The following is a 27,340-nucleotide window of genomic DNA, read 5'->3' on the forward strand; positions in this document are numbered from 1 at the left end:
CAGTGTCGAACCAATAAAAGTTAAATATGTTATCTATTATAATAGAATGCCGTCTGTAGGCCTATAGTATCACTAAACCAAACGAAATAAACACTAAAATAAGCAACAATCTAATAACACAAAAACAAAATAAGCATTAAAACTAAATAAACAAAATAAACAAGGAGGCTGGCTGTGAGCCTGATAGTGTGGACCAATGCGTCCGGAAACAGTACGTTGACCCATATAAGGGCATAAAGCTCAGCTGGAGGGGAACCTCAGAGTGGAGCGTCAGTGTGAAAGGGTTCTTAATGCGTGGGGAATTCAAACCCCGCAAAGCAGCAGCAGGTATCACGGTGCCTGAAACGATAAACGGCCGTGTCATTCTACCAATTTATAATACTAATGTTCACTAAGACAGGAGCAGAGAGACAGACAGCAACGTACAGCTATGCAGCAAAGGCGGAAGCCACGATGGCCCGCTTGCAGCGGCGGACACCGGTAGAAATAACTAATAATAATAAAGGCCATGATTATTATAGTGTCTGCCTGACATAAAATTAACTTGTTATACTGCGGAGAGGGAGGACCACCAACCAACGTACCCGTTGTGCAGCGTGAAGCAACACGCACACTCGGCGCAGAACGCCAACATGAGGGGTAGACACACCGGGGCTACAGAGGAGACGGTCATGGTCAAGTTCAAGACCATGCTCTAGGCAGCATAAGACAGTAGTGCATAAACAGCAAGATGGAGAGACATACCTGCGCTATGGTGCGATGACACACAGGCGAGCCCAACAGGCCAGCCTGGCATAAATAGTGCGACCAGGTGGAGACAGCTAGCTGTGTTTGGAGGTGCGTTGATTTAATACTGTTGCCAATCAGCCCACTGATGAGTGGGCGGAGGATAGGCCGTGGGTAGAGTGGAAACCAACGCCCATCCTGCTACATCTGCAACAGCAGATTAGACATCTAGATTAGCTGTTAAAACTTCACTACATTGCTGAAAACTCCTCAGCACAGAATCAAAAAGGACCGTTAATTGAAAACAAAATCAAGCAAATGAACAGAGCTGCAACATTGGGACTGTCGATCACACTGTTGTTTTGCAGTGGATTGTGTAACACTGCAGTCTGCTTTCCCCTTCGGTAGGTTCAGGATCAATGATGCCAATGATGTCTCACCTGCTCAGTACATATAGAATAGGGTAACAAAGGTCTATGTTTTAGTGTAATTTAGCTGCTATTTTTACTGCCGGTTTTCTTCCGATATTTTCTTATTTCCTTTCCAAAGGCAGTGGTGGAAAAAATACTCACATGTTTTACTTAAGTAAGAGTATCAATATTGGTACTGCAATGTAGAAATAGTCTGTTACAAGTAGAAGTCCGGAATACAAAATCGACTTGAGTAAAAGTACAACAGCTATTGGCATCATACTTAAAGTAGGCTACCAAAAGTAAAAGTACCCATTATGCAGAATGCCCCTTTCACACGTTTTCAAATGTATAAAAAAATCTTTTCAAATAGCCAAAGTTTAAATAGGGCAAAGTGGTTAATGCGTGTTTTGTAATAATAATCCAAATCTACAAAGTAACTAGCAACTAAAAGTTTTCTAATAGCGGAGTAAAAGTACAATATTTGAATCTGAGATGTATGGAGTAAATTATAAGTATAACAAATTGGGAAAACTCCAGTAAAGTAAAAGCACATCAAAATTGTACTTAAGTAAATAAAGTACTTTCCACCACTGTAAAAAAAGGGAAATGATGTTGTAGGGTGTGATAAAGGAGTTCCGCCCCAAATCTCTGGCTGTTTGAGTGTTGCCAAGTCCCCCTTTTATAAGCAACTTTGGGCTTGTTCTTCTGTAAAGTTGTTTACTTTGTAAATATTGGTAGTAGCGGGTTGTGTTTTTTTAGCTTGTTTCCAAAGTAAGTGTAGCCTACTTGCTTATTTGGACTTGCTTCTGATTTTGTTTTACTTTATTATTTAAACCAGTGGTTGTCAAATGTTTTCATGTCATGGACAACCTACAGGGGTCATCACCATGGCAGCTCGTGATGGACATTTTCATTCATATCTAATTTTTGCCATGGACATACAAAATAATCATTTTATCAAAAACACATTGGCCTAGCCCATAAATGTATACTAAATGGACTCTTAATGTGTCATAGGGTCTATTCCAATGTGATGTACATTTAAAAACAATAGTATGTCTGCATTAACTAACTACTGAGCCACTTAACCACCCAAAAAAACAACTAATTATTTTGGATAATATTAATTGAGTTTAATCAGTACAGACAGTGCTTCCATCTCAAAAGGGCCACTTAGCTGCAAAGGTGAGTGGGTGCATATTAGCTCATTGCTGGCTTTTCAAAGGATATTAGCCTACTTGAGGACAGAAGGAGATCAAATCAAGTTATACCAGCCAAACTATTGGTTTGGTTTGGCAAGGTACGGTAACGTTACTAGTTGTGGTTTGTGATGATCAGCCTATTCTGCTGTTGATGAGAAAGAATGTTAAATGATTCTCACGGAAACGCCAATAAATAAAATGTCAATGGAACACTGGAACAAGCTGGAAGTTGGAACTTGAGAGACAAAATAGATATGTAGGCCTACTACATGGTGAGTGATTAATGAAGGGAATGCCAGGATTTTATTTGAATGCAGTGTCACAATAGTTGATTGCGAAGGCAGCCTAACTTTGAAAGCACATTTTGCTATTTTCACAGAATTGAGGCAGCTATTAGCAATCATTTCATCTAGTCTTGTTGTCTTCACCTGATACAATTGTATACAGGTACCATGTGCAATACTACAAATCTCCTGCACATATTGATGAGAATGTTACTTTACGAGTCACCAAAGTTAATCAGACACATTTTCAATATGTTTTTACATTATGAGGAAAATATATAGGCTATATTTAGAAAATAAATCAACATTTTATTTTTTGCCACGGACATGTCTTGCTACGGACACGTTTGTCCTTGTACGGACATGTTGATGACCTCTGATATTATTAATATGCATTTGTCCCTACAACATCAGGAGGATTCGCCCCTTCCTCACGGAGAAGGCAGCCCAGGTGCTCATCCAGGCTCTTGTCATCTCCCGCCTGGACTACTGCAACTCCCTCCTTGCTGGTGCTCCGGCATCTGCCATCAGACCTCTGGAGTTTGTTCAGAAAGCTGCGGCTCGTCTGGTGTTCAACCGCCCCAAGTTCTCCCACACAACTATCCTTCTCCGTTCTCTACACTGGCTCCCCGTAGCGGCTTGCATCCAGTTTAAAACCCTGGTGCTAGCCTATTAGTGCAGTGAAAGGAACAGCTCCTTCTTACCTCCGGGCTATGGTCGATGCCTACACCCCTGCCCGACCACTTCGGTCTGCCACCTCGGGGCGACTGATTGCCTCGTCACTCAAGGGTCCTTCTGGCCGATCCACACGGTCACAACTTTTTTCTGTTCTGACCCCACAGTGGTGGAATGAACTTCCCACTGATGTCAGGACAGCAGAGTCACTGCCCATCTTTCGCCGCAGGCTGACCCACCTCTTCAGGAACCCTACCCTTCCTCTTTGCCTGGCCTACTTGTTGTTAACTAGTTGTACGAATGCTTGTTTTATTGTTGTATTGTTTTATTGGATCTTGTTTAGTCGTTACAATTATTTGTTTTAGCTCCTGCTCATTTGATTTAGCTATTTTGTCTCATCTGTTTAAGGAAATAGATAGCTGATATATTGCACTTTTACCTTAGCGCTAGGTATACTCTTGGTTGCTTGTTTTTGCAGAAAATGCACTTAAGACTTCTGGTGATTAGTAGTTTTCGTTTCCTACCTATGTTGAATGCACTTATTGTAAGTCGCTTTGGATAAAAGCGTCTGAAAATGACTGTAATGTAATGCAATGTCCCTAACCCGATCTGAAAATGTTTTGTCCCAGGGAGCCCCAGTTCCAGATTTGTGTTGTTAGAATGTTGCAAAAAAACATTCCAAATATTCCACATTTCATTTCAAGACTTTTTGAAAATAGTAGTTCTTCAAGCTTGTTGTGAGCTTTCAAATAGGTGATGTATTTGGGTTTAAAAGGGCTCATGTAGGCTAGTCGCTTCTTTTGGGCTTGTTTTCATTGACGTGGTTGCTTGTTTCTCTCGAAAACCTGGCAACCTGCATGACGCTCCTCTACTGGTATTGATTTCCTCCGCGGTGGAATCGGTGGAATCGTCACCGTGGTTACACATAGAGTTAAAGTGGTTACATGGTAATTAGTGTTATTTCCGCCCGTGGGCGATTCAAGCCCTGATATATTATAACTCTATGGTACGACTGGGCGTATTTTTCGGACTGGAGTGGAATCTACAACCTATTATGCAGAATACGGCTCAGACTGGCTCATCTGTTTAGTTTACTTAAGTTCTAAAGCTTTGTGGTGAAGCGGCAGCAGCCATCAAAGAACATTATCATTTAACACCATAGAGTGACTGTCGGAGGTAAGAATACGTCTTATTTTTAATCTCTAGTTATGATAGCATGATGCGTATGATATAACGTTAAAATTAGGCAATTTAGGCAAAGAACTTTGTAGCCCCTACGGAACCTCTCCCTCCGCTGTATAGCTCCGAGATTTTCAATTCAATTCAATTTTATTAAAGTGTCAAATCACAACAAGTTGTCTTAAGACACTTTACATGTAGAGAAGAGACCCGACAATCCCACCATGAACAAGCAATTTTTGCGACAGTGGCAACGAAAAACTCCCTCTTAACTGGAAGAAACGTCAGGCAGACCCGTTCTAGGGTGGCGGCCTTCTGCCTCGACCGTGTCGGGGGAAAGAGGAGAGAGAGAGAGAGAGAGAGAGAAGGAGAGACAGAGGAGAGACAGAAAGAGATACAGAGACAGAGACAGAGGAGAGACAGAAAGACATACAGTGCAGGTAGTAACAGTAACAATAGTAGCACATATAATAGTGTAAGATATATATGATAGTATAATATAGTACAGCAATAATGTGTACGTAATATATAATGGTATAATATAAGAATGTTAAGATAATATACAGTATATATAGTATAGTGGTATAGTGTAGTGTAGAGCAGTGGTTCTCAAACTTTTTCATGCCAAGGACCCCCAAATTGACACTTATTAGCCCGCGGACCCCCATTTGGAAACAGGGAGCCCCCATAAGAGAAGGTTTTTACGGCTCTCTAGCAGTGATTCTCAACCATTTTAATGTCAAGGACCCCCAGTTTGACATGCATTAGGCTATGGACCCCCATTTAATGACATTTATACCTCTGGGACTCCATTTTATATTGTAAAATCTATGTCAATTTAACTCTGAGAGTGTACAAATGGAACCACATGGACCCGTTAGGGTCCATTTGGTTCCATTTGCACACTCTCAGAGTTACACACCAATAAGGGTCCATTTGGTGCCTAATCTATCATTTAGCTGGGGACCCCCTGGAACCCCCTCAAGTACCCCTGGGGGTCCCCGGACCCCACTTTGAGAACCAATGGTGTAGAGTGTAGAGATGAGGTTCCTCGTTTGTCTCTGCTGTTTGTTTTCGAAATGGTCGCACATTTTCCACTTTACATGTTTCTTACCCCTTTCGTACCCCACGTGTGTGTGTGTGTGTGTGTGTGTGTGTGTGTGTGTGTGTGTGTGTGTGTGTGTGTGTGTGTGTGTGTGTGTGTGTGTGTGTGTGTGTGTGTGTGTGTGTGTGTGTGTCTCAAAGCCACATAAAGTGGATCTTTGGTATATGAGCTGACATGAAATAATATAGACTAATTACATACAGTGGTTATCATAAAAACCTAGCCACATAAAAACTGCCCCTCACCACATGGCAAACTTGTTTATTAACTTTATTAACTGAACTGTGCACTTTAGCAGACAGGGGGCCAGTGAGGGAATTAGGTGGGTAAAAATGAGGAAACAAATGAGTCACGTGAGGAGAGTCTGGGGCTGGGCAGCTGTGTGTGTGTGTGTGTGTGTGTGTGTGTGTGTGTGTGTGTGTGTGTGTGTGTGTGTGTGTGTGTGTGTGTGTGTGTGTGTGTGTGTGTGTGTGTGTGTGTGTGTGTGTGTGTGTGTGTGTGTGTGTGAGAGAGTAAGAGAGAGAGAAAGTGTGCGTGCCTACCTACTGTACCTAGTACCAACCTACCTGCCTGGCCTGTGTGTCACTGCAGAGCAAGAAAGATGCAGGTTGTTTTCAGAAATTAGAAGAGACAACGTGCAGCTGGTGTTGATAGCGCAGCAAATGGGCATTGTAACAGTTTAAGATATTACCAAATCAATATGTAGTACTGTATTGAAAAACTGATTTCTATGCACACTAGTGTGAGTATATGCAATGCCCACTATACAGTATGTATGGCATACCTTCGTATACACACCACTGTGGTATGCAAAACTGGTTCGACAAGAAATTGACACTACAGGAGCAGCACACTAGAACACAGCTACACAAGAAGCCGTGCATGCTGCTATCTTTACGCTGACCGATATTGTTATGCATTAGTTCTTCATTAGTTATATTTTAATTGATTTTATGTACATGTAGTTCAGTTTTTAACACTGATCACATTGAGGTTTCAATACAAAGTTGTGTGAGATTAGTGCACAATGAATTGCACGTGCCTTTTACCCTGTGATTGGTATTGTTGACAATAAAGATGAACCTTGAACTGGCAGTGTAGGGCCTACCTCACTGTATTGTTTTCATGTTAACATTTTTCTTTTCTTTTATGCAAACAACTTGTCCCAATACCATGAAGCCAGGTCATTCCACCAATAATTAGCCTAACAAAAATGCTACTGCATATGGCTGTAAAAGTACAAATAAGTAATACATTATTCCACAAATTGAAATTACATTTTCCAGTTGTTCCCAATTCTTAAACTACAGGCATGTGAAATATAGTAGTTGATCTTTAACTATGAATACTACTATACTACTACTACTACTACTACTACTACATTTCTGTAAAATATGTCCTTTAAATCTGTTAATATATAAAGACATACAGTAACGAGAGATCTGGTGCATCTCAGCCAGAGCAAAGTAAACCTGCAGCAACGATGGCCTGCTGTGACAGTGCCACCGATGTGAGATATGAGGAGACACACGGAGACATTTTCTATTTTCAAGGTAAGACGTGGGCTTAGATTAATGTTGTCTGATTACCACTTTGATAGAATCTTCATTCCATTTTTTACCCAATTATGCTCCCTGAGAAACTAATGAAATGAATTTGCTTTGCAACTCCACTGAATCGTCCTCTGTGAAAAGTGGTCGACAAAGGTAATTACATTTTCATTATGTGATTTTTATAGATACACTACCTCAGTCATAATGGTATAGTATTTTCGGCCGTGTGACGTTGAAGTATATGTATGATTTCTCTTCTACATCTTCAGAGATCGAGCAAGACAATTTTACAAGGTCACGTAACCCCCTAGTAAAATGGATCAAGAACAAGGACCACAACTTTCTGATTGTTCAGCATGAAGATCAGTTACTCTTTAAAGAACTACAAAAACAGGAGCAGTCTTCATGTGGTAAGATTCCAGCTCCCGGACAGTGCTACATTCATAATTTGACTTCATACTCATTCTGCTGTGGGCAGATATCGACCACACTGATTAAATTGTGTGTCAGTGTCATCTGTATATCTGAACACACACTCCCACAGTTGTGGGTTTTGAGCAGGTGCACAAAACCCACAGCTGGAGCAGTATGACCAAACATACATGCTGTGTAGATATGTCCAGTATATGCAGAGGATATACATATTGTTTGCTTCATGAGATGGTTTGGCACTAGGACACAAATCTTCATTAGCCATAGTCAGACATCAATATGTTTGATAACACTAATTCATAGTTTGATGTTGTTTTCTTTTCATGACTTGATTACAAACCAACTCTCAACCCCAATTTATTTTCATATGGTTTGTTTGTAATACTGTAAATCACTGAGATGCAAATCTATGGTGTTATAGAAATAGTTTATTCTTTATTTCCCTTTCATTTATTATTTAGACTGCAAATTCAAAATCGAGCCCTGCAGACGAGACCCAAGTAACCCAATGGGAGACAGAGGGAAGGCAGTATTACTGTATGCCTTCAAAAATGGCAAATACAAACTTGTGTGCTGCGATAACCAAGGGACAGTTCACGTGGACACCCAGGTGAGTGAACACTGGCAGTGATGGTAGCAAACTATCCCTGAAACATGACAAATGATTTGAAGACTTAATAATGATAATATTAATAATAATAATAATAATAATAATGAATACATTTGTATTTATAAAGCAGTGGTTCTCAAAGTGGGGACCCCCAGGGGTCCTTGAGGGGGTTCCAGGAGTCCCCCCCCCACCCCCCCCCCCCCATCTGTACTACCCTACATGAAATGGGGTACATGAAATTATATCCTCATATTTATCATCTATCTTCCTCTTTTTCCTATGGTTCTGTAGGACAGTCTTCCAGACGTGTTGAAGGATACTGGACACAAGGGTTTGTTCTTCTTGAGGAGAGTCACTGCATTTCCGAATATCTACAAGATTGAGCCATCTCTCTGTCCATCTCACCTGCTGGGATTTGATTCTGATGCTAATGACCCTTCTCTGCTCAAACTGGCCGCGCTTCCTCAACAGTTTGATGAAGTAGATGATCGTTGCAACATGGAATTTACAACATGGAAATAATAAAGGGTGGATAGGACATTTGAGTCATTTTCTCTATGGGTGTGGATAGGGCAGAGACTATTTTCTTGGGGGTAGAAGAATGAATGGGGTAGAGTAATTTCTATAGGTGCAGGACAGTGGGGGCAATGGCGTGAGGGCATTAATGATCATGCATGATGCTTTAGGATGCTTTGGGGGGAAAAAAAGGAAAAAATAAATGTCCACTGTTCACAGTCTCAGCTGAGTCATTTGCTCCAGAATAACAACTCCAGCACTGCGTTCGTGTCCGGAGCTAATCTCTCAAATGCTGGACCGATCAGCACCAGATTTCTTATGAACGCTGCCAGTAGGCCACAAAAGTACTGCCACTAATTGACTATGTTGCTGGACCCTAATAACTAATGTGTACATATGTTAAACTTTGTGTGTGGCGCTGCCCCTCCATGTGTTTCATTATTAGCAACATAAATTAACATAACATAGGCTACTGTAAATGTTGATGGTGATGCACAAATTAGCTGGACCCGATAGTGACCTTAGTAGTGGATACAGTGCTGTACGGTTAAGTTTAGGCATGGGTGGTTAATGTTAGGTTAAGGATTTGAGAGTAGTTTGGGTTTCTACTAATGTGACTTATGCAGGGGCACACTCAGGAAAAGATTACAGCTGCCAGAATGGGATCTCGCTGATCCATTAGGTGAGTCAGTGGGTCTTCCATGTACAATTTTGTTCATAATCAAATCAATGTTATCTCCCCTTTGTTTTTAGCATGGAATTAATTTTCCAGTGACCTGTAGTAGGTGTGCAAAAGGATTGTATCCACTATAATGTCTACAGGGAAAATGTGTTCAGTGTTGTTTTGATGTGGACTCTTAGCACTCCATCTGTTTTCCTGAAAGTACTAATCTAAGATCATTAAGACAATGTTCTGCTTCAGATGCTTAAGAGAGCAACAGGTGCACACCGGCCGTCAGTGGCTAAATGACAATGTGAATGTGATAATGTGATTTTGTAATACTTTTATACATTTTATATGCATTTTATATACATTTTATATACATTTTGTATAATTTTATATCGATCATGTATTCATAGTCATGTACTGTATTACAGTAAGGCATAAAGTAATATAGCATATATCTCTGCATTGCCAAAGCGCACACTATGCATTCTAGGTTAGAAGCTCATAATAAATACCTGAAAGACTATTGTATTATGTCGGGTTCTCAAACTTTTGTATATCAGGACCTCAATTCATAGGGGGAGTTCTCGGCGACCCCATGCTTGATTTATAGTGCCATTTTAAAGCTTAAAAAAAGCATATTTTAAAATAACACATAGATTAGTAGTATACATCCTACTACAGTATATTGCCAAAAGCTGAATAAAAACAAAGAAATGCATTCAGGCTATGCTTTTAAAAACCAAATAGTACAGATTTAATGGGAAGGTGTATCTTTGTGTGCTGTCACCTGCCCGTGACCCCACTTGGGGTCCCGACCCATGGGTTGAAAACCTGTATTGCCACTTTAGATATTCCCTGAATTCCCTGAAAAGCAGCATGCTAATCAAAATCAGGGAATGATAAGCAAAACCCCCATAGGGATACAATATCAAACAATAAGCAGTACATTGACATGTTAGTTTGAATTAGCAGATATAATATCACAAGTATTTGAGCCTATGCTAGACTCTGATTAAAAGGTGGAGGCTGGGGTGGAGGAGGCAGCTAAGCAGCAGTGAAGCAGGCAGCAAGACAAGCAGAGACCTAGTGAATGCAAAGCTGTATTTAAAGGAACCTCTTTGTTAAAGCGTGAGCTCTGATTGGAGTATGAATGTGTGATGTAATGACCATTAGAGCTGTGAATGGGGAATAGGAGGCTAGGCTGATGTTCACATCAATTACCGATTATAGCTGAGGCGTGCAAGACTTCCGTGTCCTGCATGAACTAACGCTATGGTTCATTAAGAGTACGATGTATTAAATAAAACTCCAAATTAAATAACACTGTTTTGAAAAACGACAAAAATATATTGGCATTTAAATAAAGGAGAGCACAACTAAAATGTTAAAAATATTTTAAACTATTGTATGTGCAATTTTATTTTTAGTAGTAGGTCATTCTTTTATGGCTATAGGAAGGTTTTTATATGCTAAGCTACCCTGTACTGTACTGTACTGATGTGGTGCGTAGCTCTACACCTCGCAGTCCAAAATGCATTTCAAATGCATTTAATAATGCTTATATTAGTCGTATACATGAACTTACATTTCATGACAAGTCATGGACATGGTACAACATAAGGTCCCAATATGAAAGCTGTTATAAAACACTTCCTAGAATCTGTGGCTAACTCAAAAATAGAAAGCAAGGACTGCAGCTACTCCCAAGACCTTCAGAAAGCAATTGTTCTTGGAGTCTGGTATTTAAAATAACATTAAGGTTTGATACAGTGATACACCATCTTGTTTGTAGTTTCAGAAAGATTTAGACATTGTTGAAATTACCTTTCTCCATCAGGAGATGGTGACATTGAGCAAATTGTCCAGATTACAGCTATACATATTTATTGTAGAACATTTGGATGGCCAGAAAAGGTAGACATGGTACTCTATTAGTGTGAAACTTTATCTAGGTTTGTCAGCTGATGAGATTAGAGTTTATCATGGTTTCTGTAAACGCCTATTATTTATTGTTGCACTTTCCTCTACCCTTCTTAATCTCCTCTGCCCTACTCTGTTCCCTCTCCTTTCCTCTCTTTCTTCCTCTCCTTGAAGTCCACATTGTAGTCTTTCAGTTCAAAGAAAAATCACACGACTTCTATGTCTCCGTAGCATTTAACCAGTTAACCAGTCTACAGTCAATTTGTCTACAATCTACATATACACCAGTCTGCATATCTACCAGTTTACCAGTCAAGCTAGAGTGGTAGACCAGCCTCAGGTAGAGACAGACTGGTTGTAACTTGGTCCAGCAGACTGAACACAACCATATAAAACCTACAGCTCCACTGCTTCTCACCCGACACCCTTTGGGATCACAGGTAATCTTACAGTATTCTGTACTATACCACTACTACTGTTAATACTTGTGTTACTGCTATTTACTACAGTTACTATTTTTTTTTGTTACTATTGTAGTTACTACTACCACTACTGTTGCTAATGTTACCACTACTACTGCTATAGTCTCATGTTGCCAGAGATCTCTGAATCTCCGGCTGTACACATGTAGCCATATCATCATCATAATTATTATAATTATTATTGTTATTATTATTATTCAGCTATACATGTACAGACCTCCAGATCTGCTGAACTACCTGGGGGTTGATGGAGAGAAAACAAAGTATTCTGTCTCTGGAGGAACAGCTCAGATGTCCTGTCTGTCTGGATATTTTCACTGAACCACTGATATTACAGTGTGGTCATTCATATTGCAGGTCTGTCTGCCTGTCTGTCTACCTGTATGTCTGTCTGCCTGTCTTCCTGGACATTTTTGCTCATGTTACAGTTTGGATATTCCCATTGTAGCTTGTCTACCTGTGTCTACCTGTCTGTCTACCGGCCTTTTTATCCAAAATATCGAGCTAGTTGTCACCGTCAGTGTGCTTGTCTACTACAGTATGTGCATACGGTAAGATCAGAGCAGAAAAGGCTGTCTGTGTGTGTGTGTGTGTGTGTGTGTGTGTGTGTGTGTGTGTGTGTGTGTGCGCGCGCGCATACGTGCGTGCGTGCATGCTTGTGTGTGTGTGCACGTGCGTCCCCAGGTGTTGTGTTGGATCTATGACGGTTAACCCAGCAGGACAACTACAATGTCCAGTCTGTCGGAGTGTGGTCAGCGCAGATTGTCCACCTCCTAATGTCTCCCTGGCAAGAATCATAGACACTTTGCAGCAGGTAACCCTAAACCTGACCCTAACCCTAAACTTTATTACGGGGCCTCTGGCCCCGTAATAAAGTTTCCGTTTCTTTGAAACTTTGCAGAAATGTAGAGGGTCATTCCAAATATCACTGAAACCAATCTTACTCCAATTGGCCAAAGGGGGACGCTATAGCAATTTTTTGAAAATGCAAACTTTAAACAGGCATAAGTCATGCCTCGTTTGGCCGAAAGTCGTGAAACTTGCTTACACTTGTTCCTTGACTCATGAGGATTTTCACTTAGATTTTCCACAATTTTGAGCAGTTTGAAGAACACTTAAACCCAGGATTTTTTAGCTATTTGTGTGAAACGGTATCATCTGTCTGTTCTCCCTTTTCACCGGTTGTATCAGGTCTGTTGGTCCAATGGCTTCTCGCTAAAGCGTCTGCTTTACATCGTCAAGTTTGCCAGTTCAAGCCTCACTTAATAGAAACTTAATTTAAATTGCATTGCACACAACATGATTGTATCAATTAATGCATGTGCAACTGTTAAAGGTAACATGAAATGCTTCTTTGAGAGAGTATGTCTTTGCAATGTATGACATACTTCATTGTGAAAATCTACATCTACAATCTCACAACTTTTCAGATAGCAAAGTTTTGTGAGCTTGTAGATCGTCTACTTTCACTAGTTCTCGTTCCAAGGAGACAAAAAATGTCTTTATTGGTAAATGGTTTGTGAACCAGTGATCTAGAGTAGTTTGGGACACAGAGGATTGGTTCATAATGGACGGAAATACTTATAAATATCAACAGACACTATCAGGGAGGCCATATATCTAGCTCAATGAGAAGATAGGCAGCCTTTGAGTCCATAAGTCGCTGGTTTGATCCCTGTCCCCGACGATGTGTTGAGGTGATCATGATTTGGCATTCTTAGGCTTACACATAGTATTTATTGAGGTCAGGGGTAGGCCTAGTTTACTGAGGTTAGGGCTAGTGAGGGTTTAAAATGCTCATGTTAATTGCATGGTCTTCTTTCTCTCAAGTTCAGTCTTCTATGTTTCTATGGCTTATTGTGCATATTACTTATCATTGCTTCTTTCTTTCTTCTCTCTGCAATCGCTGGCCCCGAGTTATCGCTGCTTGCAGCTATATTTTGTGGTTGTTTTTTTGTTTCTGCATGGATCTGTTGAGTGTTTTATACTATACATGTAGTTGTGTCATTATGGATTATGGTTTCATGTGTTTCTTATGTGGTTGTGTTGTCATGGTTTCATGTGTTTCTATGTGGTTGTGTTGTTGTGGCTTCATGTGTTTCTATGTGGTTGTGTTGTCATGGTTTCACGTGTTTCTATGTGCTTTGGTCCAGGACAGTGGTTCTGCCGGGTTTCCTGCAGACATGTGTTCTCAGCACCAGAGCCCTTTGGTTCTGTACTGTGAGGATGAGAGGGCAGTGATCTGTGGTCTTTGTGGAAGCATTGGATCGCACCGTGGACACAAAATCACACCTGTCAGCAGTGTGTACAGCCGCATGAAGGTACACACGTATGCACCCACGCACGCAAACATACGCACGCAAACATACGCACGCACGCACGCACACACACACCCACTTCTCTGATTGGAAAAGGTGAAATAAATAAGTTGCAATTGAACACAAATTGAATTTCTTGTGGTGAGAAACTGAATTGGCGAGAATCTCGTCAAATGTCTTTAAACTCTAAACATTAAATAACAAAGTACATTTCACAGACTACAACATTACAAGGCCTAAAAACAAACAAATAAAAAAGTAGCAAACAAAAACCAACCCTTAGTGAGCAATGGGGCCTGGCAGCTCACACGATTTGCCTCCACGGTAGCTCTACTACTGGTGACTGTAAATGTTACTGTGTATTCAGTGTCTGATAAATAAAGGTGAAACATAAGAACATTGTAACCTTGTCTATTATCCAGAGAAATCAGATAACAACTGATTAAATGTATTGTTTAGGTTTCATGGAACCAAGACTGTTAAAACACAAGGCTTATTTCACCTTTCACCTCTCTCCTTTCTCTCTCTCTCTCTCTGTGTGTGTGTGTGTGTGTGTGTGTGTGTGTGTGTGTGTGTGTGTGTGTGTGTGTGTGCGTGCGTGCGTGCGTGCGTGCGTGCGTGCGTGCGTGCGTGCGTGCGTGCGTGCGTCAGGAGGATATTTCAGGTCTAATGAGCCAGTTTCAGAGCCAGAGACGTAACATGGAGGATGAGATGTGCAAGATGGCGAACAACAAATCTAGAATCACTGTACGTACTCATGTCATATCCCTACTTCACTTCTTACTCTCTTTGAGGAGTAATTCATTGCACTACACAAAAACGCATTGTACAGTATTATTTGTAATAGGTATTGATTGTAGTCTAATCTACTGAACTTACTCAGCACACGGACACACAGACAAGGGCCCCTTGGTGTGCTGGGCCCCAGGTCTTCCTTTAGGTAGATCCAACCATGAGTAATGTTAAACCGAAAGCATCACCGCCTTCGGCTCTGTAACAACACGTCCAAGAAGAAAGGCTTTATAATGGAAATGTTGTGAGTTTGTGTGTATATAAGTGTCTAAACTGATGTGTGTGCATAGGTGTAGCGTGAGTCAGTGCAGTGAAAGTAGACAAGGAACGGATTATTGTGAGGTTCTAGGGGGTCCTACTGGTCTTCCAGAAAATAGTAGATTGGTATAATGAAGGCATTCTCAAACTTGCAGTATAAGTATAATAGAAAAGGTTTATTACAGCAAGATAGCAAGCTTCAGCGATACAGCAAACAACTCCGTCACAATACTCTCCCCTTCTTCTTCCCCTACTCTCATATATATCTTTCCTCTTCTCCCACCGCCTGTATGTCTGTAGGGACGACATGAGTCATCATTGCACACCATTTGTTCTTTTCAGTTGTCTCAGCGGACAACAGAAAAGCACACATGTTGTCGTTCCCCCCTTTCCCGTATGTCCCGTATGTATGAGATCAGCCTGACATCAAACTCAACTCTCCTCCAGTTCTGCCCCCCTCCCTTTCTTTTCTTTCATTCATCCTAGTATGGGCTTCTCACTTGCTCCTCTCACCCCTGGCTAATTCTCTTCTTTCCCTTGGCTAACTCTGTTCCCAGGGTGGCTAACTCTCTTCCTTCTGACCCTGGGAAAGCGTCAGCATGTTCTTTCCCTCTGAATTAGGAATGTTCTGCTGTCTACTCTTTTAGTACCGTTTGTACAGCTACCATCTGTTGACTGTCCTAATCTCTGCTTCTCTACTTCAGCCTGCATCCCCTTTAGGGCTGGGAAAGCGTCTCTGTGCTTCTCTTGCACCCACATTATATTATAGACAAAATGCACACATACCGTGAACACACATCTCTGACTTCTGAAGGGATACATTTAAATGGAACAATGTTAGGTATTCAAATTAAAGGCATTGTAGGGAACATTAAGCCTAAATTTAAAAAATATTTATATATATTTTTTTTGCATTTTTTCCCCTCTATCAGCCACTATATAATGATGCTGGGGTGTTTTCCTGCACTGAAACACAGGCCTCTTTCTGAAAACCCTATTTTCCCTATTGTTGTTGTTGTTGTTGTTATATTTGTCCGGTACCTAAGGAAGTCTATGGAAGTCTATGGAGGCATCACCCCCTGGTGGCCGGGAAACGAACTGCACAAACAATAACAATGAGGGAAAATAGGGTTTTCAGAAAGAGTACTGTGTTTCAAAACACCCCAGCATCATTATATAGTGGCTGATAGAGGGGAAAAAATGCAAAACAAATATATATAAATATTTTTTAAATTTAGGCTTAATGTTCCCTACAATGCCTTTAAAGGTTGGTGGAGAAAATCCGTATTCAATACTATTCTATATTGAATAATCAATATTATTAGTTTGTTGGGTAAAGCATTACAATTAAATATCACTTCAATGGATACATAAGTGAGAACAACTTTGAAGCTGAAAAAACATATTGCTATAAGCCTGTCACGGTGTGGTGTATGCAGAAGACCCAAACGCAGGGAGAACACGGTGGTTTGCAAAAACTGAGGCTTTTACTTGAGACTTGTGCAAAACAAAACCAAATACAAAACAGGTAACCCAAATACACGGCACAGGGAGCTGAGGTTAAACAGGAACAAACAAAGGAGCTCACGCTTAAGAATCCAACACAGGCTTGCCGGTAGAAGCCGGCTAAATAGGCAACAGAGTCAATCAAGCTAAGGAGGCTCAGCTGGTAGCAGAGGAGAGGTAGAGGAGACAGACAGGCAAAGGCAAATACAACTAGACAGGGAGACACAGAACCATACTACAAAATAAGAGACAAGAGAGAAATGCAAAACCTAACAATTAACCAAGGGCTGCACCATGACTTCAGAATAAAAGAACAAACAAGAAAACAACACAACAGGCCTAAAAGGTCCATGACTATAAACAAGGGCAAAAGGTCCAAAATAAGCAAGACAGAGTACACGGCCAGACACGGCCCGAGGCGCGGACCGTGACAGTCACGGCCCGAGGAGCGGACCGTGACAAAGCCGCTATAGTTCCAAAACTGTTGGGTCAATGTATGCAAGTGATAACTCATTTTAAAACTGACCAACTGACCCCTGACCCTGCAGTAGGTAAATATGTAAATGTCTCTCCTACACAGTCTCCCTCTCGGCCGTCCACACAATATGTAATTGCTCACTACAACTGTTTCTGTGACCAATCAGAATGAGTCTGACGTGTTGAAGTGGGTGGTGAGGAAGGAGTTTGGTGAGCTGAGGCGCTGCCTCGAGGTCGAGGAGGCAAGGTTTATGAGGAAGGTGGAGCTTACAGCGGCCAACCTGATCTCATCCATTCAGAGCCAAGCTGAATCTCTAAGCCACGCCCTCAACCGACTACAGGAAGCAGAGAGCACTCTTGGAGATCTGAGCAATGAGGGACCCTTGGATTTTATTATGGTCTGTCTGTCTTCCTGTCTGTAGTTTACCGTCTGTTCATTTGTCTTTTTGTCTGTCTGATTTCAACCAATCAACCAATTTTACAGCTATTACTGCACATTTAATCAATATAATAATCTATTAAAGGGTCTACACCATGAATTTAAAAAATATATATATATATATTTAATATCATATTGTTTATGTCCCTCAAACGTTTTTCAAAAGGTTTGAGCCTAAATCAAGCCTCAGATATACTCATTCCAACTAACTTCTCTATGGCTTATAAAGCACTTTCACCTGCAATACCACATTGTCCTGTTTGGCACGGGGCGCTATTGAGCTTTTGTATGTTTGTATGCATGTTATCTCCTGGTTCTGTGTGGAAAAAGTAAAAAAATAAGAAATAAGAAAAAAATAAGAAAAAAATATTTATATTTTTTAAGATTTTTATTTTTTTATTTTTTTTTGGTTGGAACTGAAAAACGGGAGGAATTGTTCCCCCTGCCTACGTAGGCAGGGGGACCAAATCAGTTTGGCCTGTTTTTAGACCAATTTACAGAAAACCCCAGATTTGCTGTGAAAGCCTGAGTGTTCAAACTGGGGTATTTTTGAGGATAGAAGAGAGGTAGGGGAGACCAAAAACAAACAAAAAATAAGAAAAAGTTAAAATTCATGGTGTAGACCCTTTAATTCACATTAAATACACAGTGTAGATTTGTATGATGTCTTCATCAAAAGAAGTCCTTCTTTGTTTTTAACTGAGAGGTGACCTTCTTGCTCACACTCTTACACTGGTTATGAACGCAACATCCCTACATGTGGCTTGTCAGGTCCCTGGATTACAAGGTCCCTGCTTTGTCATATTCCTAGGGGTGCCACTTGCCAGTTCTATGTTTTACCAGGTCCCTGGGTTGTCAAGTCTCTGGGTTGTCACTCAGACCCGTGGTTTGTCAGGTTCCAGGTCTCTGGTTTCTCAGATTACTGGGTTGGCAGGTTTCAGGTCTCTGGTTTCTCAGATTACTGGGTTGGCAGGTTTCAGCGTTACCAGGTCCCTGGGTTGCCAAATCACTGAGTTGTCCGGTCTGGGTTGTCAGATCCCAGGTTGTCCGGTTCCTGGGTTGCTAGGTTTCTGCATTGCCGGTTGTGTTCAATTTCTATGTTTGTCATTTTTGTCAACATTATTTTCCTGTGTATTCTTTTTATTTACTTTTGTGCTTGTTCGTAGAGGAGGCTGTTGTCTTTGTTTTTAATTTTAATATAGCCTCTCACTGTCTCTACAGAAATTTGGATCCATTGCTCCAAGGTAGCTGTTTATTATTATTTATCTATTTGTAATAATAGCACAATTTTGTCCCTATATCTTTATCACTCCTCTCCTCTCCTCTCCTCTCCTCTAGCTTCAGACAATACAGGACAGAGTTTACTGGTTTCAGTTCAGTAAACTTCAGACCAGGTTTTAACCACAGCGACATCAAACTATCTGTCTGGAAGAGACTTCAACGTAGAGTTCTGCCTGGTACCTACATACCTGTCTGTCTGTCTGTCTGCCTGTCAACGTGTGTGTGTGTGTGTGTGTGTGTGTGTGTGTGTGTGTGTGTGTGTGTGTGTGTGTGTGTGTGTGTGTGTGTGCGTGTGCGTGAGTGCTCGCGTATGTACTGTACCTGTATGTGTATATACTGTATATATATATATTTATTCACATGGCAGTCTCGTCTCTTTTGTGTGTGTTTGACCTTCAGCTCCTGAGGTGTTGACCCTGGACTCTCTGACAGCTCATCCCATGTTGGAAGTGTCAGCAGGGGGGAGACATGTGGTTTGTGGTTCCACAACCAGGAGGTTTGAAGACAACCCAGAGAGATTCACCTTCAGTTACTGTGTTCTAACCAGCAGAGGCTTTAACAATGGAAAACATTACTGGGAGGTCATACATACATACATACATACATACATACATACATACATACATACATACATACATACATACATACATACATACATATGTTATGGATTTCAGCTTTTTTAAATAATATTTACCAAAAAAATTTTTTTTTTTTCTGCGGTTGTCAGGTGGACGTTGGCAACAAACCAAAATGGCGTCTGGGTGTGATTAAGGGAACAGCCAATCGGAAAGCCAAGCTGACCAAGAGCCCAGAGGGAGGGGCATGGCTAATTGGGCTGAGGGAGGGGCGTGTCTATGAGGCTTTCTCCTGCCCCCGTGTCACCCTGCCAGTCTCCGCCCCTCTCAGCAGAGTGGGCATGTTCCTGGATTATGAGGGTGGACTTTTGACCTTTTATGGTGCTGACAGTCCAGATGAGCTGCTGTTCATCTACAGCTTCAGGGCGGGATTTCACGGGAAAGTCTTCCCGCTATTGGACGTCTGCTGGCATGACCGCGGAGGCAACACAATCCCCCTGTCCATCCCAGAGCCAATCAAAGACCTTGCTGTATTTTAACTTAAATATCACATATTAATTAAAACCTATAAGTGTAGTGTCCTTATCAACCTTATGGGTTGCAAAGGTAAAGGTCACAATCAACTTCAACGTAAATCAAAGAACACTTAATAAAGATGGGGTTTGATTTATTGGACTCCTTGTGTAAAATTACTAGATCAATTAATCCTTTGCCATCACATTGTGTGATGTCACACTGTGCCATTAAATGAAGGTTATACCATGGACATTCTGTATGTGAACAAGATAAGATTTCCACAAAACTTGGTGGGAATAATCAGTAGGCTGCCCCGATCTTTCTAGTTAGGGGGCCAAGCACGAAGTGTTTAGTCATCCTGTTTATCTGTTAAATGTATTATTCTTCCTTCTTCTTCCGCAGTTTTTTGCAGTTCTGCATAACCGTCTAGCAGAAATGGGAAGTATTTTACATACATGAAATATGTATTTGAAATACTTTTGTATTTGGCTGTGACAGATGAATGAATCCTCAACTAGTGAATGAATTTTCCTAATGCATTAAAGATGGTGTCACTATCCTGGTGTCAGCATCCTTGTGTCAGTGTCCTGGTCAGTATCCTGGTGTCAGTCTCCTGGTCAGTCTGGCCTGCGCTCTCACACACAATGGTAAACATTTTGGCTGCCTGCTCCAAACACCATGGAAAACACTCAATGGCAATGAATCTATGAATTGACTAATCATTGCATCAGTTTTTATAAATGTAATTTCTTGTTTTTCAAAATTCAAAATACATATTCTCAGACCAGTATTTTGTATTTGTATTGTGTTTTTACCCAGTATTTGTAATTTGTTTCGAAATACTTTTCGCCCATCTAGACACTTTTTGCGAAACTTACTCCCACTGGCCAAAGGGGGCGCTCTAGTAATCAATTGAAAATGAAACTGTTAAGAGGCATAAATCAGCCCGTTTATATTTGATTCATAGATCCCAGTAATGTATGTATGTGTGTGTGTGTGTGTGTGTGTGTGTGTGTGTGTGTGTGTGTGTGTGTGTGTAATGAGGACGATATATTTCCTTTTTTTATTTTTTATTGTTCAGTCCAGTATGATGCTGTTGTTAGTGACAACTAAAATACAATTCAAGTTGACCATGGTCGCCATGGGTTACTGATGTTTACAATGGGATGTTTGGGAGTGGGGTTCAAGCATTCACCATTTTCCATGAAAGAAAATACAAAATAATCATAGCACCACAATAACACCTAGCTAAATAAATACTCTGCTTCTGACATTTACAGTACAAATATGAAGCAAATCATGTCGTACAACAGTGAAAACGTATTTACATACAAAATGTAGAAATAAGCTCAGATAAAAAGTAGTAGAAAGTCAATAAAAAACAAGGCACTATTAGAGTCTACAGCAGTATCAGTATAGTAGACTAAACACGTTAGTATAAAGTTAAAGACAATCAGTTTACAAATAGAAGATATGACATATTTTAGAGATTAAACAAACAGTTCAAAATAAAACGGAATATGTGTAGTCTACTGTCGGAATGGATGTTGTGTAATGTTGGTCTAACTGTTTGAAAGGTTGTTGAGTCTAATGTATAATCTATTGTCTCAATTTATGTTGCGTCTAAATATATAATCTGCTGTATATATGGATGTTGTGTCTAATGTATAGTCTACTGTCTAAATGGATTTTTTGTCTACTGTCTGAATGGGTATTGTACTATGAGTCCTGTGTGTTCCTGTACTTAATCAGTAGTTCTGTGCTAATATCTTATTTGTCTCTGCTGAACCATGTGACTTGGTTGAACCTCATACTTGGAAATGGTAGGCTATGGGAGTTATAAGCTTGATTTTATGTGCACATTTATTATGTAAAAAATAATTAAAACTACATTTTTAAAAATTGTCTCTTTAGACAGAAACCAAATTAAATCTGCTTTTATATCTTTAGACAGAAACCCGGTGTTTACAGATGGAACAGGTGTCTATCATTGTCTCTTGTGTCTATCATTGTCCTACAGGTATGTTTAAACATATAAGCACTGTCAAAATAGCAACATACAAACATGTTGTATATTTTCTATTGGATATCTTGGTCCCAACACAATAGAGCTAGAAACAGTTCCAGTGTTTACTAATTTTGTTTGGCACATCTGACAACTTCTACATAGGTATAGGACTAAAAATGTACTATTTTCTGGTGATAAACATGTCTTCATTTGAATGTCTATTAGATAACCATGATATAAGAATAATGTAGTACTAAAAATAATGAGCCAAACAGAGGTGTAGAACAACGTGAAGCAGAGTTTGCAAATCATCACTGTATTCTATTCCACACATTCACAATGACAAGTTATCAGGTCAACATGAGTACACACATTCAGAGATATCATATCACAATAACTAGAGCTGGTAGCATAATATCACAACATGATGATGTAATAATGATCTAGAGCTGCTAACATCATATTACAACATGATGATGTAATGATCTAGAGGAGTTGATAGCATCGTATTACAATATGACGATGTAATGATCTAGAGGAGTTGATAGCATCGTATTACAACATGATGATGTAATGAGCTAGAGTTGGTAGCATCTATTTCAACATGCTGATGCAATGGTCTCTAGAGCTCGGTGGAACCCACTCGGAAACACTGTTACAGCACTAGAAGTATATGTGAGCAGTGTTGGGGGTAACTAGTTATAAAAGTAACTAGTTACTGTAATCTATGACTTTTAGCAGTAACTAAGTAATAATATAACTCATTACAAAAAATTGCTCAGTCTTATATTACTATAATTCTGTAAAGTAAGTAAGTTACTTTCCGTGTTACTGACCAAAGTGAAGCTATATTGTTGTTTTATTAATCCATCCACATTGCACATGACCGTGACCTTCCGCCACCCCTGAAAACAAATCACCCCAACTTTTATCTTTGTCAATATAGCTATACGTGTGTTTAATAGCCGAGCCTATAGCATATAAGCTTCGAAGGCCAAAGTCTAATCATCCAAGCACACTTTAATTAGCATTCTCAAAAATCACATTATGATCATGCAGTCCTCGTTCTGTGGACTTTTCTTAAAACATTGATTTTTGTCTTGTCATGTCATTATAGGCTACATTAAAGAAGGTATATTAAAGGTATATTGTGTTTAATTCTACAAGTAAAAATATGTATTTATTTTTCAGTAATATCAAACATTGATTGTTTGTCTGCCTGCCCATCTCTGCTTTTTCCAAGGTATTTCATTTGATTAAAAAGATCTAGGCTATAACATTTTGGTAAAAGTAATTAAAATGTAATAAGTAATAAGTAATATAAAACTCTTCACAGACAGTAATAATGTTAAGTAACATATTACTTTAATAGATTCCATTTTCACTATCATCATGAGAAGTTGTTTCTTTCTTTCTACTTGTCTTCCTTTTCTATTCCACCCATTTGTTCTATTTCATTTTAATCTTATACAGTGTCATAAGGCAAAGCTCCGTTGTGATGTCATAATAAGTTTAAGCTCTGTCTTGACTTTGCCATGTTTCCTGCCTTTTATCTATGCAATGCAATGAAGAAAAGTAGCAGTCTCTTCTCTTTATTATTGTCATATGATGCCTTCGATGTCAAAACGCATGTGATGTCATATGGTAATCTACAATATATGGCATGTATACAATGCTATCATTCTACCATAAATGTTACAAAATTAACAACAGTGTCTACTTCTGTACAACAATATTCTAGTGGAACAGAAGATTAACGTTCAAATATGTATTTTTTGATAATCAGACAATTATGTTTGTCTCTGTAGGACAGACAGACAGACAGACAGACAGACAGACAGACTGACAGACTGACAGACTGACAGACTGACAGACAGTGTTATTTTCTTCTGTAGGACAGAGAGTGTCTGAGAAAGACAATGTTGTTTGTCTCTGCATGACAGGCAGACAGACAGACATTATTGTTTGTGTCTTGACTGAAACAGAAAAGTGACGTATGTTGCAGAAATCTAATAATTGAACAGGAAGTGAATTATAATATTAGAGGTGATATGATAGAACTAGAGCGACGTTAATGTCGGAGATATTCACAGCAGACGCTTGGTCCCTCCTGACTTTAAAATACAAAACTGACCTTAACAGCCTTTGTTCACTGAGGACTTCTTGTTGGGGTCGTCACCTTAACGTGAAGAGGAGGAGCAGTAGAAAGAGGAGAGAAGAGCAATGGAGTCCCTCCTCACTCCCGTATGCAGACGTTACACCTCCCCACATTCTGTCGATGCTCTTTGTCGTCCTTCAGTGTGGCAGGAGATGAAGACGAAGCACTGAGCCAGTAACTGTAGATGTTGTTGAAGTAGTGGCAGGTTCCTCGAGGGCCCTGGCACTCAACGAAAGGCTGAACTCGGAAGTCCTGAAGACAACTTCCTGATGATGTCAGAGACTGGCCTCCGCCCTCATCACCTGAACCTGTGTGCTAAAACAAAAACACTAGAGTTACCACCTAATCATCTATCTGCATCTATGACTCCAAATGTGGCCACGGTTTCAACCCGATCGGAGCCCCATTGACTTCCATTACAAAAATTAAATATTTCAAAAAGTATGAGACAAAAAAAAGAAACAAAAAAAAACTAATGGAATAGTACTACCACTAGTAGCAGTATTAATTAGTAGTAATTGTTGTAGTAGTAGTAGTAGTAGTATAGCAGTAGCCGTAGTGGTGATGGTGGTAGTAGTAGTAGTAGTTGTAATAGTACAGGTAGTAGAAGTAGTAGTAGCAGTAGTAGTAGTAGTGGTATTAGTACTCACCATCAGAAAGGAGTATCCAATCCACAGACTTCTCCAGGCAGGGGGGCAAGAAGGTGGGGTGGGCTCTTGGCTGTGGAGAGCAATGGCAAGGGCGGGGCCATCGCACACCACACAGCGACTGATGTGCTGCTTGATGGCATCACCATTCAGCGGCATGCCTGGTATCGGTGCTGTTGTTGACAGCCAATAGGATTTGTCATTTCTGCTGGCGTAGCGACAACCCGCCAAGTTACAGTAGGAGAAGGGCATGGTGGAGAAGAGACGAATGCATGACCCTGCTTGACCTGAAACAATACACCGTAATATTACACAATGAGTGCATATTGTGTATATTACAGGAGAACAACAGATGCACCCGACCTGAAATATAATAATAATAATTGTCTCCGTCAGACCAGACGGCCGAAGGCCCCTCTCCATCCGGCTGTCTGTCCGCGCGTGTGTGTGTCAGTCTGACAGCAGCTAATCTCCGGCACCGTTGGACCGATCGGCGTGAAACTTTTCAGCACACTCCCGGTAGGCCAAGGAAGAACTTTTCAAACCGGCCATAAATAGTACATACTTTATATTGCCAAAGCAAAAGTAGAACAAAACAATCAAAACAAAACAAAACAAAATATGTACAATTAAATGGGAATAGAAAAATGAGCTGTGTTACATTGCAGCTATCTTACAAAAAACATACAAATTGTGGATTTGCTGTCAGAAAAGGTTATATACATCCACGTAGGAAAAGCTTGGGACTAAACTTTTGAAACAAATGGCAATGTTTTGCTTTGACTTCACTTTGTTTAAAACTCTCTCTCTCTCTCACTCTCTCTCTCTCTCTCTCTCTCTCTCTCTCTCTCTCTCTCTCTATCGTGCATGCGTGCGTGCGTGTGTGCGTGTACCTAAGTCTTGTGTGTATGCTTTCTCCTGTCCCTCTAAGTATAGCAGACTGAATCCGTGCCACAGCGGTATCATGTCTCCTGGACATGATGGGACACTCTCTGATTGGCTGTGCATCACCAACAGGAAGCCAGCGCTGCTGGCTATGGTTGGCCCAGGACTGCCAGAATCACCTGTCAGACCAGGGTCACCTAGAACCAAAAGAGCAACACAAAACACGTTCACTCACATGAAATGAATGTCATTTCCATTGTACTAATGCAAGGATCTTGGACAGTAGTTTGATGGGCCCTATTTAGACGATCTATGGCAGGTTGCACAAGGTCTAAAACAAATGGCGAACGTGGCTTGGGGGTGTGTCCAAATCCAATTTAGCAAGTTACAAGGTGCATAATCTGGGCGCAAAGGGGTTGTATTTAGTCTCTGAATTAGTTATATGTGTTATTTGGGCATAGCATGGATTAAACCAATGAGTGTCATCTCCCATTTGCTTCAAGAGCCAGTTGCACCAGCACCTCCTTTTCTTTTGCTAAGGACACAGATCTGCTCGCGCGCGAACTGAAAGTGCGTGACCATCTACGGGAGCAGCAACAATAATGTGATATAAATATCTACAACAGGGGCGGCTTACAGTGCGTAATGTGTCCTGGCGTCTAACCCAGTCACCAGAACAGATGATCGCTAAAAATACTCACGAGTGGATAAAACTTACATCTGCTTTATCACTTTTTCCCCTCTTTCATCCCCAACCAAGCTTAAGACATGAAAGTAATTTGTTCCCATGCGATTTGATTAGGCTATGACCAGATGTGTCCATTGCGTTCACAAATGAAGAGTGAGGAGAGGCGCTTCAATTACAGTACATAAAATTGAAACGAGAGGTGGACCACGTTCCCCTAGCGACCGTGCTGCTGCTGGTGGCATATTTTGGAGACATGTGATATCTTGACTCTGATATCTACAGACATGGTCAAACTGTCTCCAAATGTGACTGTACACATTCACAGTCAGCCAGCTACTTTAAATACAAAAGATATCGTTGATGCATTTTATTTGGTTGTGCTTTTGTTTAGAAATTCACTGTAAACACTACTTGCCGCTTATACAGTAGTCTTGTCTTATCGCAAATTATTGTATTTTGTCTGTCTTATCTTTTTTTTCGTCTTATCCCATTTTGTCTTATTTTTAGATCTTATAATATTGTGAAGGATCTTATCTTATCTAAATGCTGAAGGCATGGCCGAGACTATGTTTTGCAGCCTGTCTGTCCGTCGTCCGTCTGTGTACAGCCAGTCCCCTAGCCTGGCTCCACCCCCTGAATCGTTTGCCTCGCATTCAGGGTCTGGTGACGCTGTCGAAGGCGGGTGTTTCTCGGTTGAAAATCTGTACGACGAATCGGGATCGGGATAATCCAGTATGAACCAATCGCCAAAGAGTCTTTGAAAAAAAAACTTTGGCCACACCCCCATCTCAGAAATCGGCTGCATTGAGAGGGCTTTCAGACTGAATAATGGAGTGAAACGAAATGAAAATTCAGGCTGAGTGTCAGGCTACCAGTCTCCGGCACCGTTGGACCGATTGGCTCCCATGAAACTGTGCACTCCCTGGAGGCCAGAGCAGAACCTCTGCCCCAATTCACATTGGCCTGTTATAGCGCCACTAGGAGGCAGATTTTTGCAAAAACATTTTTTGGCTATTACTCCTACA

The 27,340-nt window shown here is 40.6% G+C and overlaps 3 protein-coding genes across 9 annotated transcripts in view; 2 read left to right on the top strand and 1 right to left on the bottom strand.

Moving 5' to 3' along the window:
• The window catches only part of col4a4 (collagen, type IV, alpha 4), a 141,020-nt gene that overhangs the window by 18,251 nt on the left and 95,429 nt on the right, over positions 1-27,340 (bottom strand). For 4 of the 5 annotated variants that reach the window (XR_014601356.1, XR_014601357.1, XR_014601358.1 and 1 more), the window contains 3 exons: positions 25,636-25,824; positions 24,746-25,029; positions 23,757-24,410 (listed from right to left, as the gene is read on the bottom strand). Coding sequence is in view for 1 of the 5 variants with exons in the window: in XM_084065334.1 (XP_083921460.1) it covers positions 24,174-24,410; positions 24,746-25,029; positions 25,636-25,824 (710 nt within the window). In the remaining 4 variants the exon portion in view is untranslated. Of the gene's footprint in view, positions 1-21,008; positions 24,411-24,745; positions 25,030-25,635; positions 25,825-27,340 lie in introns of those variants that run through there. The other variant, XM_084065334.1, reaches the window with a different exon arrangement.
• On the top strand, positions 4,208-10,348 carry LOC311051171 (uncharacterized protein). 3 transcript variants are annotated; one of them, XR_014601382.1, is made up of 7 exons: positions 4,208-4,476; positions 7,008-7,137; positions 7,279-7,290; positions 7,407-7,547; positions 8,031-8,179; positions 8,471-8,899; positions 8,953-10,348. XR_014601382.1 is itself a non-coding variant. In XM_084065592.1 (6 exons), the coding sequence occupies exons 2-6, from the start codon at positions 7,068-7,070 to the stop codon at positions 8,699-8,701; spliced, it is 603 nt and encodes a 200-aa protein (XP_083921718.1). In that variant the 5' UTR covers positions 4,208-4,476; positions 7,063-7,067; the 3' UTR covers positions 8,702-10,335. The 3 variants fall into 3 exon arrangements, 2 of the variants coding, with proteins under 2 accessions (XP_083921718.1, XP_083921717.1); XM_084065592.1 differs by having other exon boundaries at positions 7,063-7,137; positions 8,471-10,335; XM_084065591.1 differs by having other exon boundaries at positions 8,471-10,334.
• On the top strand, positions 11,627-20,240 carry LOC311050614 (E3 ubiquitin-protein ligase TRIM50-like). The gene is made up of 10 exons (XM_084064700.1): positions 11,627-11,725; positions 11,969-12,124; positions 12,452-12,581; positions 13,921-14,088; positions 14,737-14,832; positions 17,286-17,516; positions 18,779-18,801; positions 18,896-19,014; positions 19,238-19,419; positions 19,566-20,240. The coding sequence occupies exons 2-10, from the start codon at positions 12,015-12,017 to the stop codon at positions 19,950-19,952; spliced, it is 1,446 nt and encodes a 481-aa protein (XP_083920826.1). The 5' UTR covers positions 11,627-11,725; positions 11,969-12,014; the 3' UTR covers positions 19,953-20,240.

The sequence above is a fragment of the Gymnoscopelus microlampas genome (genome assembly GCF_963454915.1).
Source record: "Gymnoscopelus microlampas genome assembly, chromosome: 8".
NCBI lineage: Eukaryota > Metazoa > Chordata > Actinopteri > Myctophiformes > Myctophidae > Gymnoscopelus > Gymnoscopelus microlampas.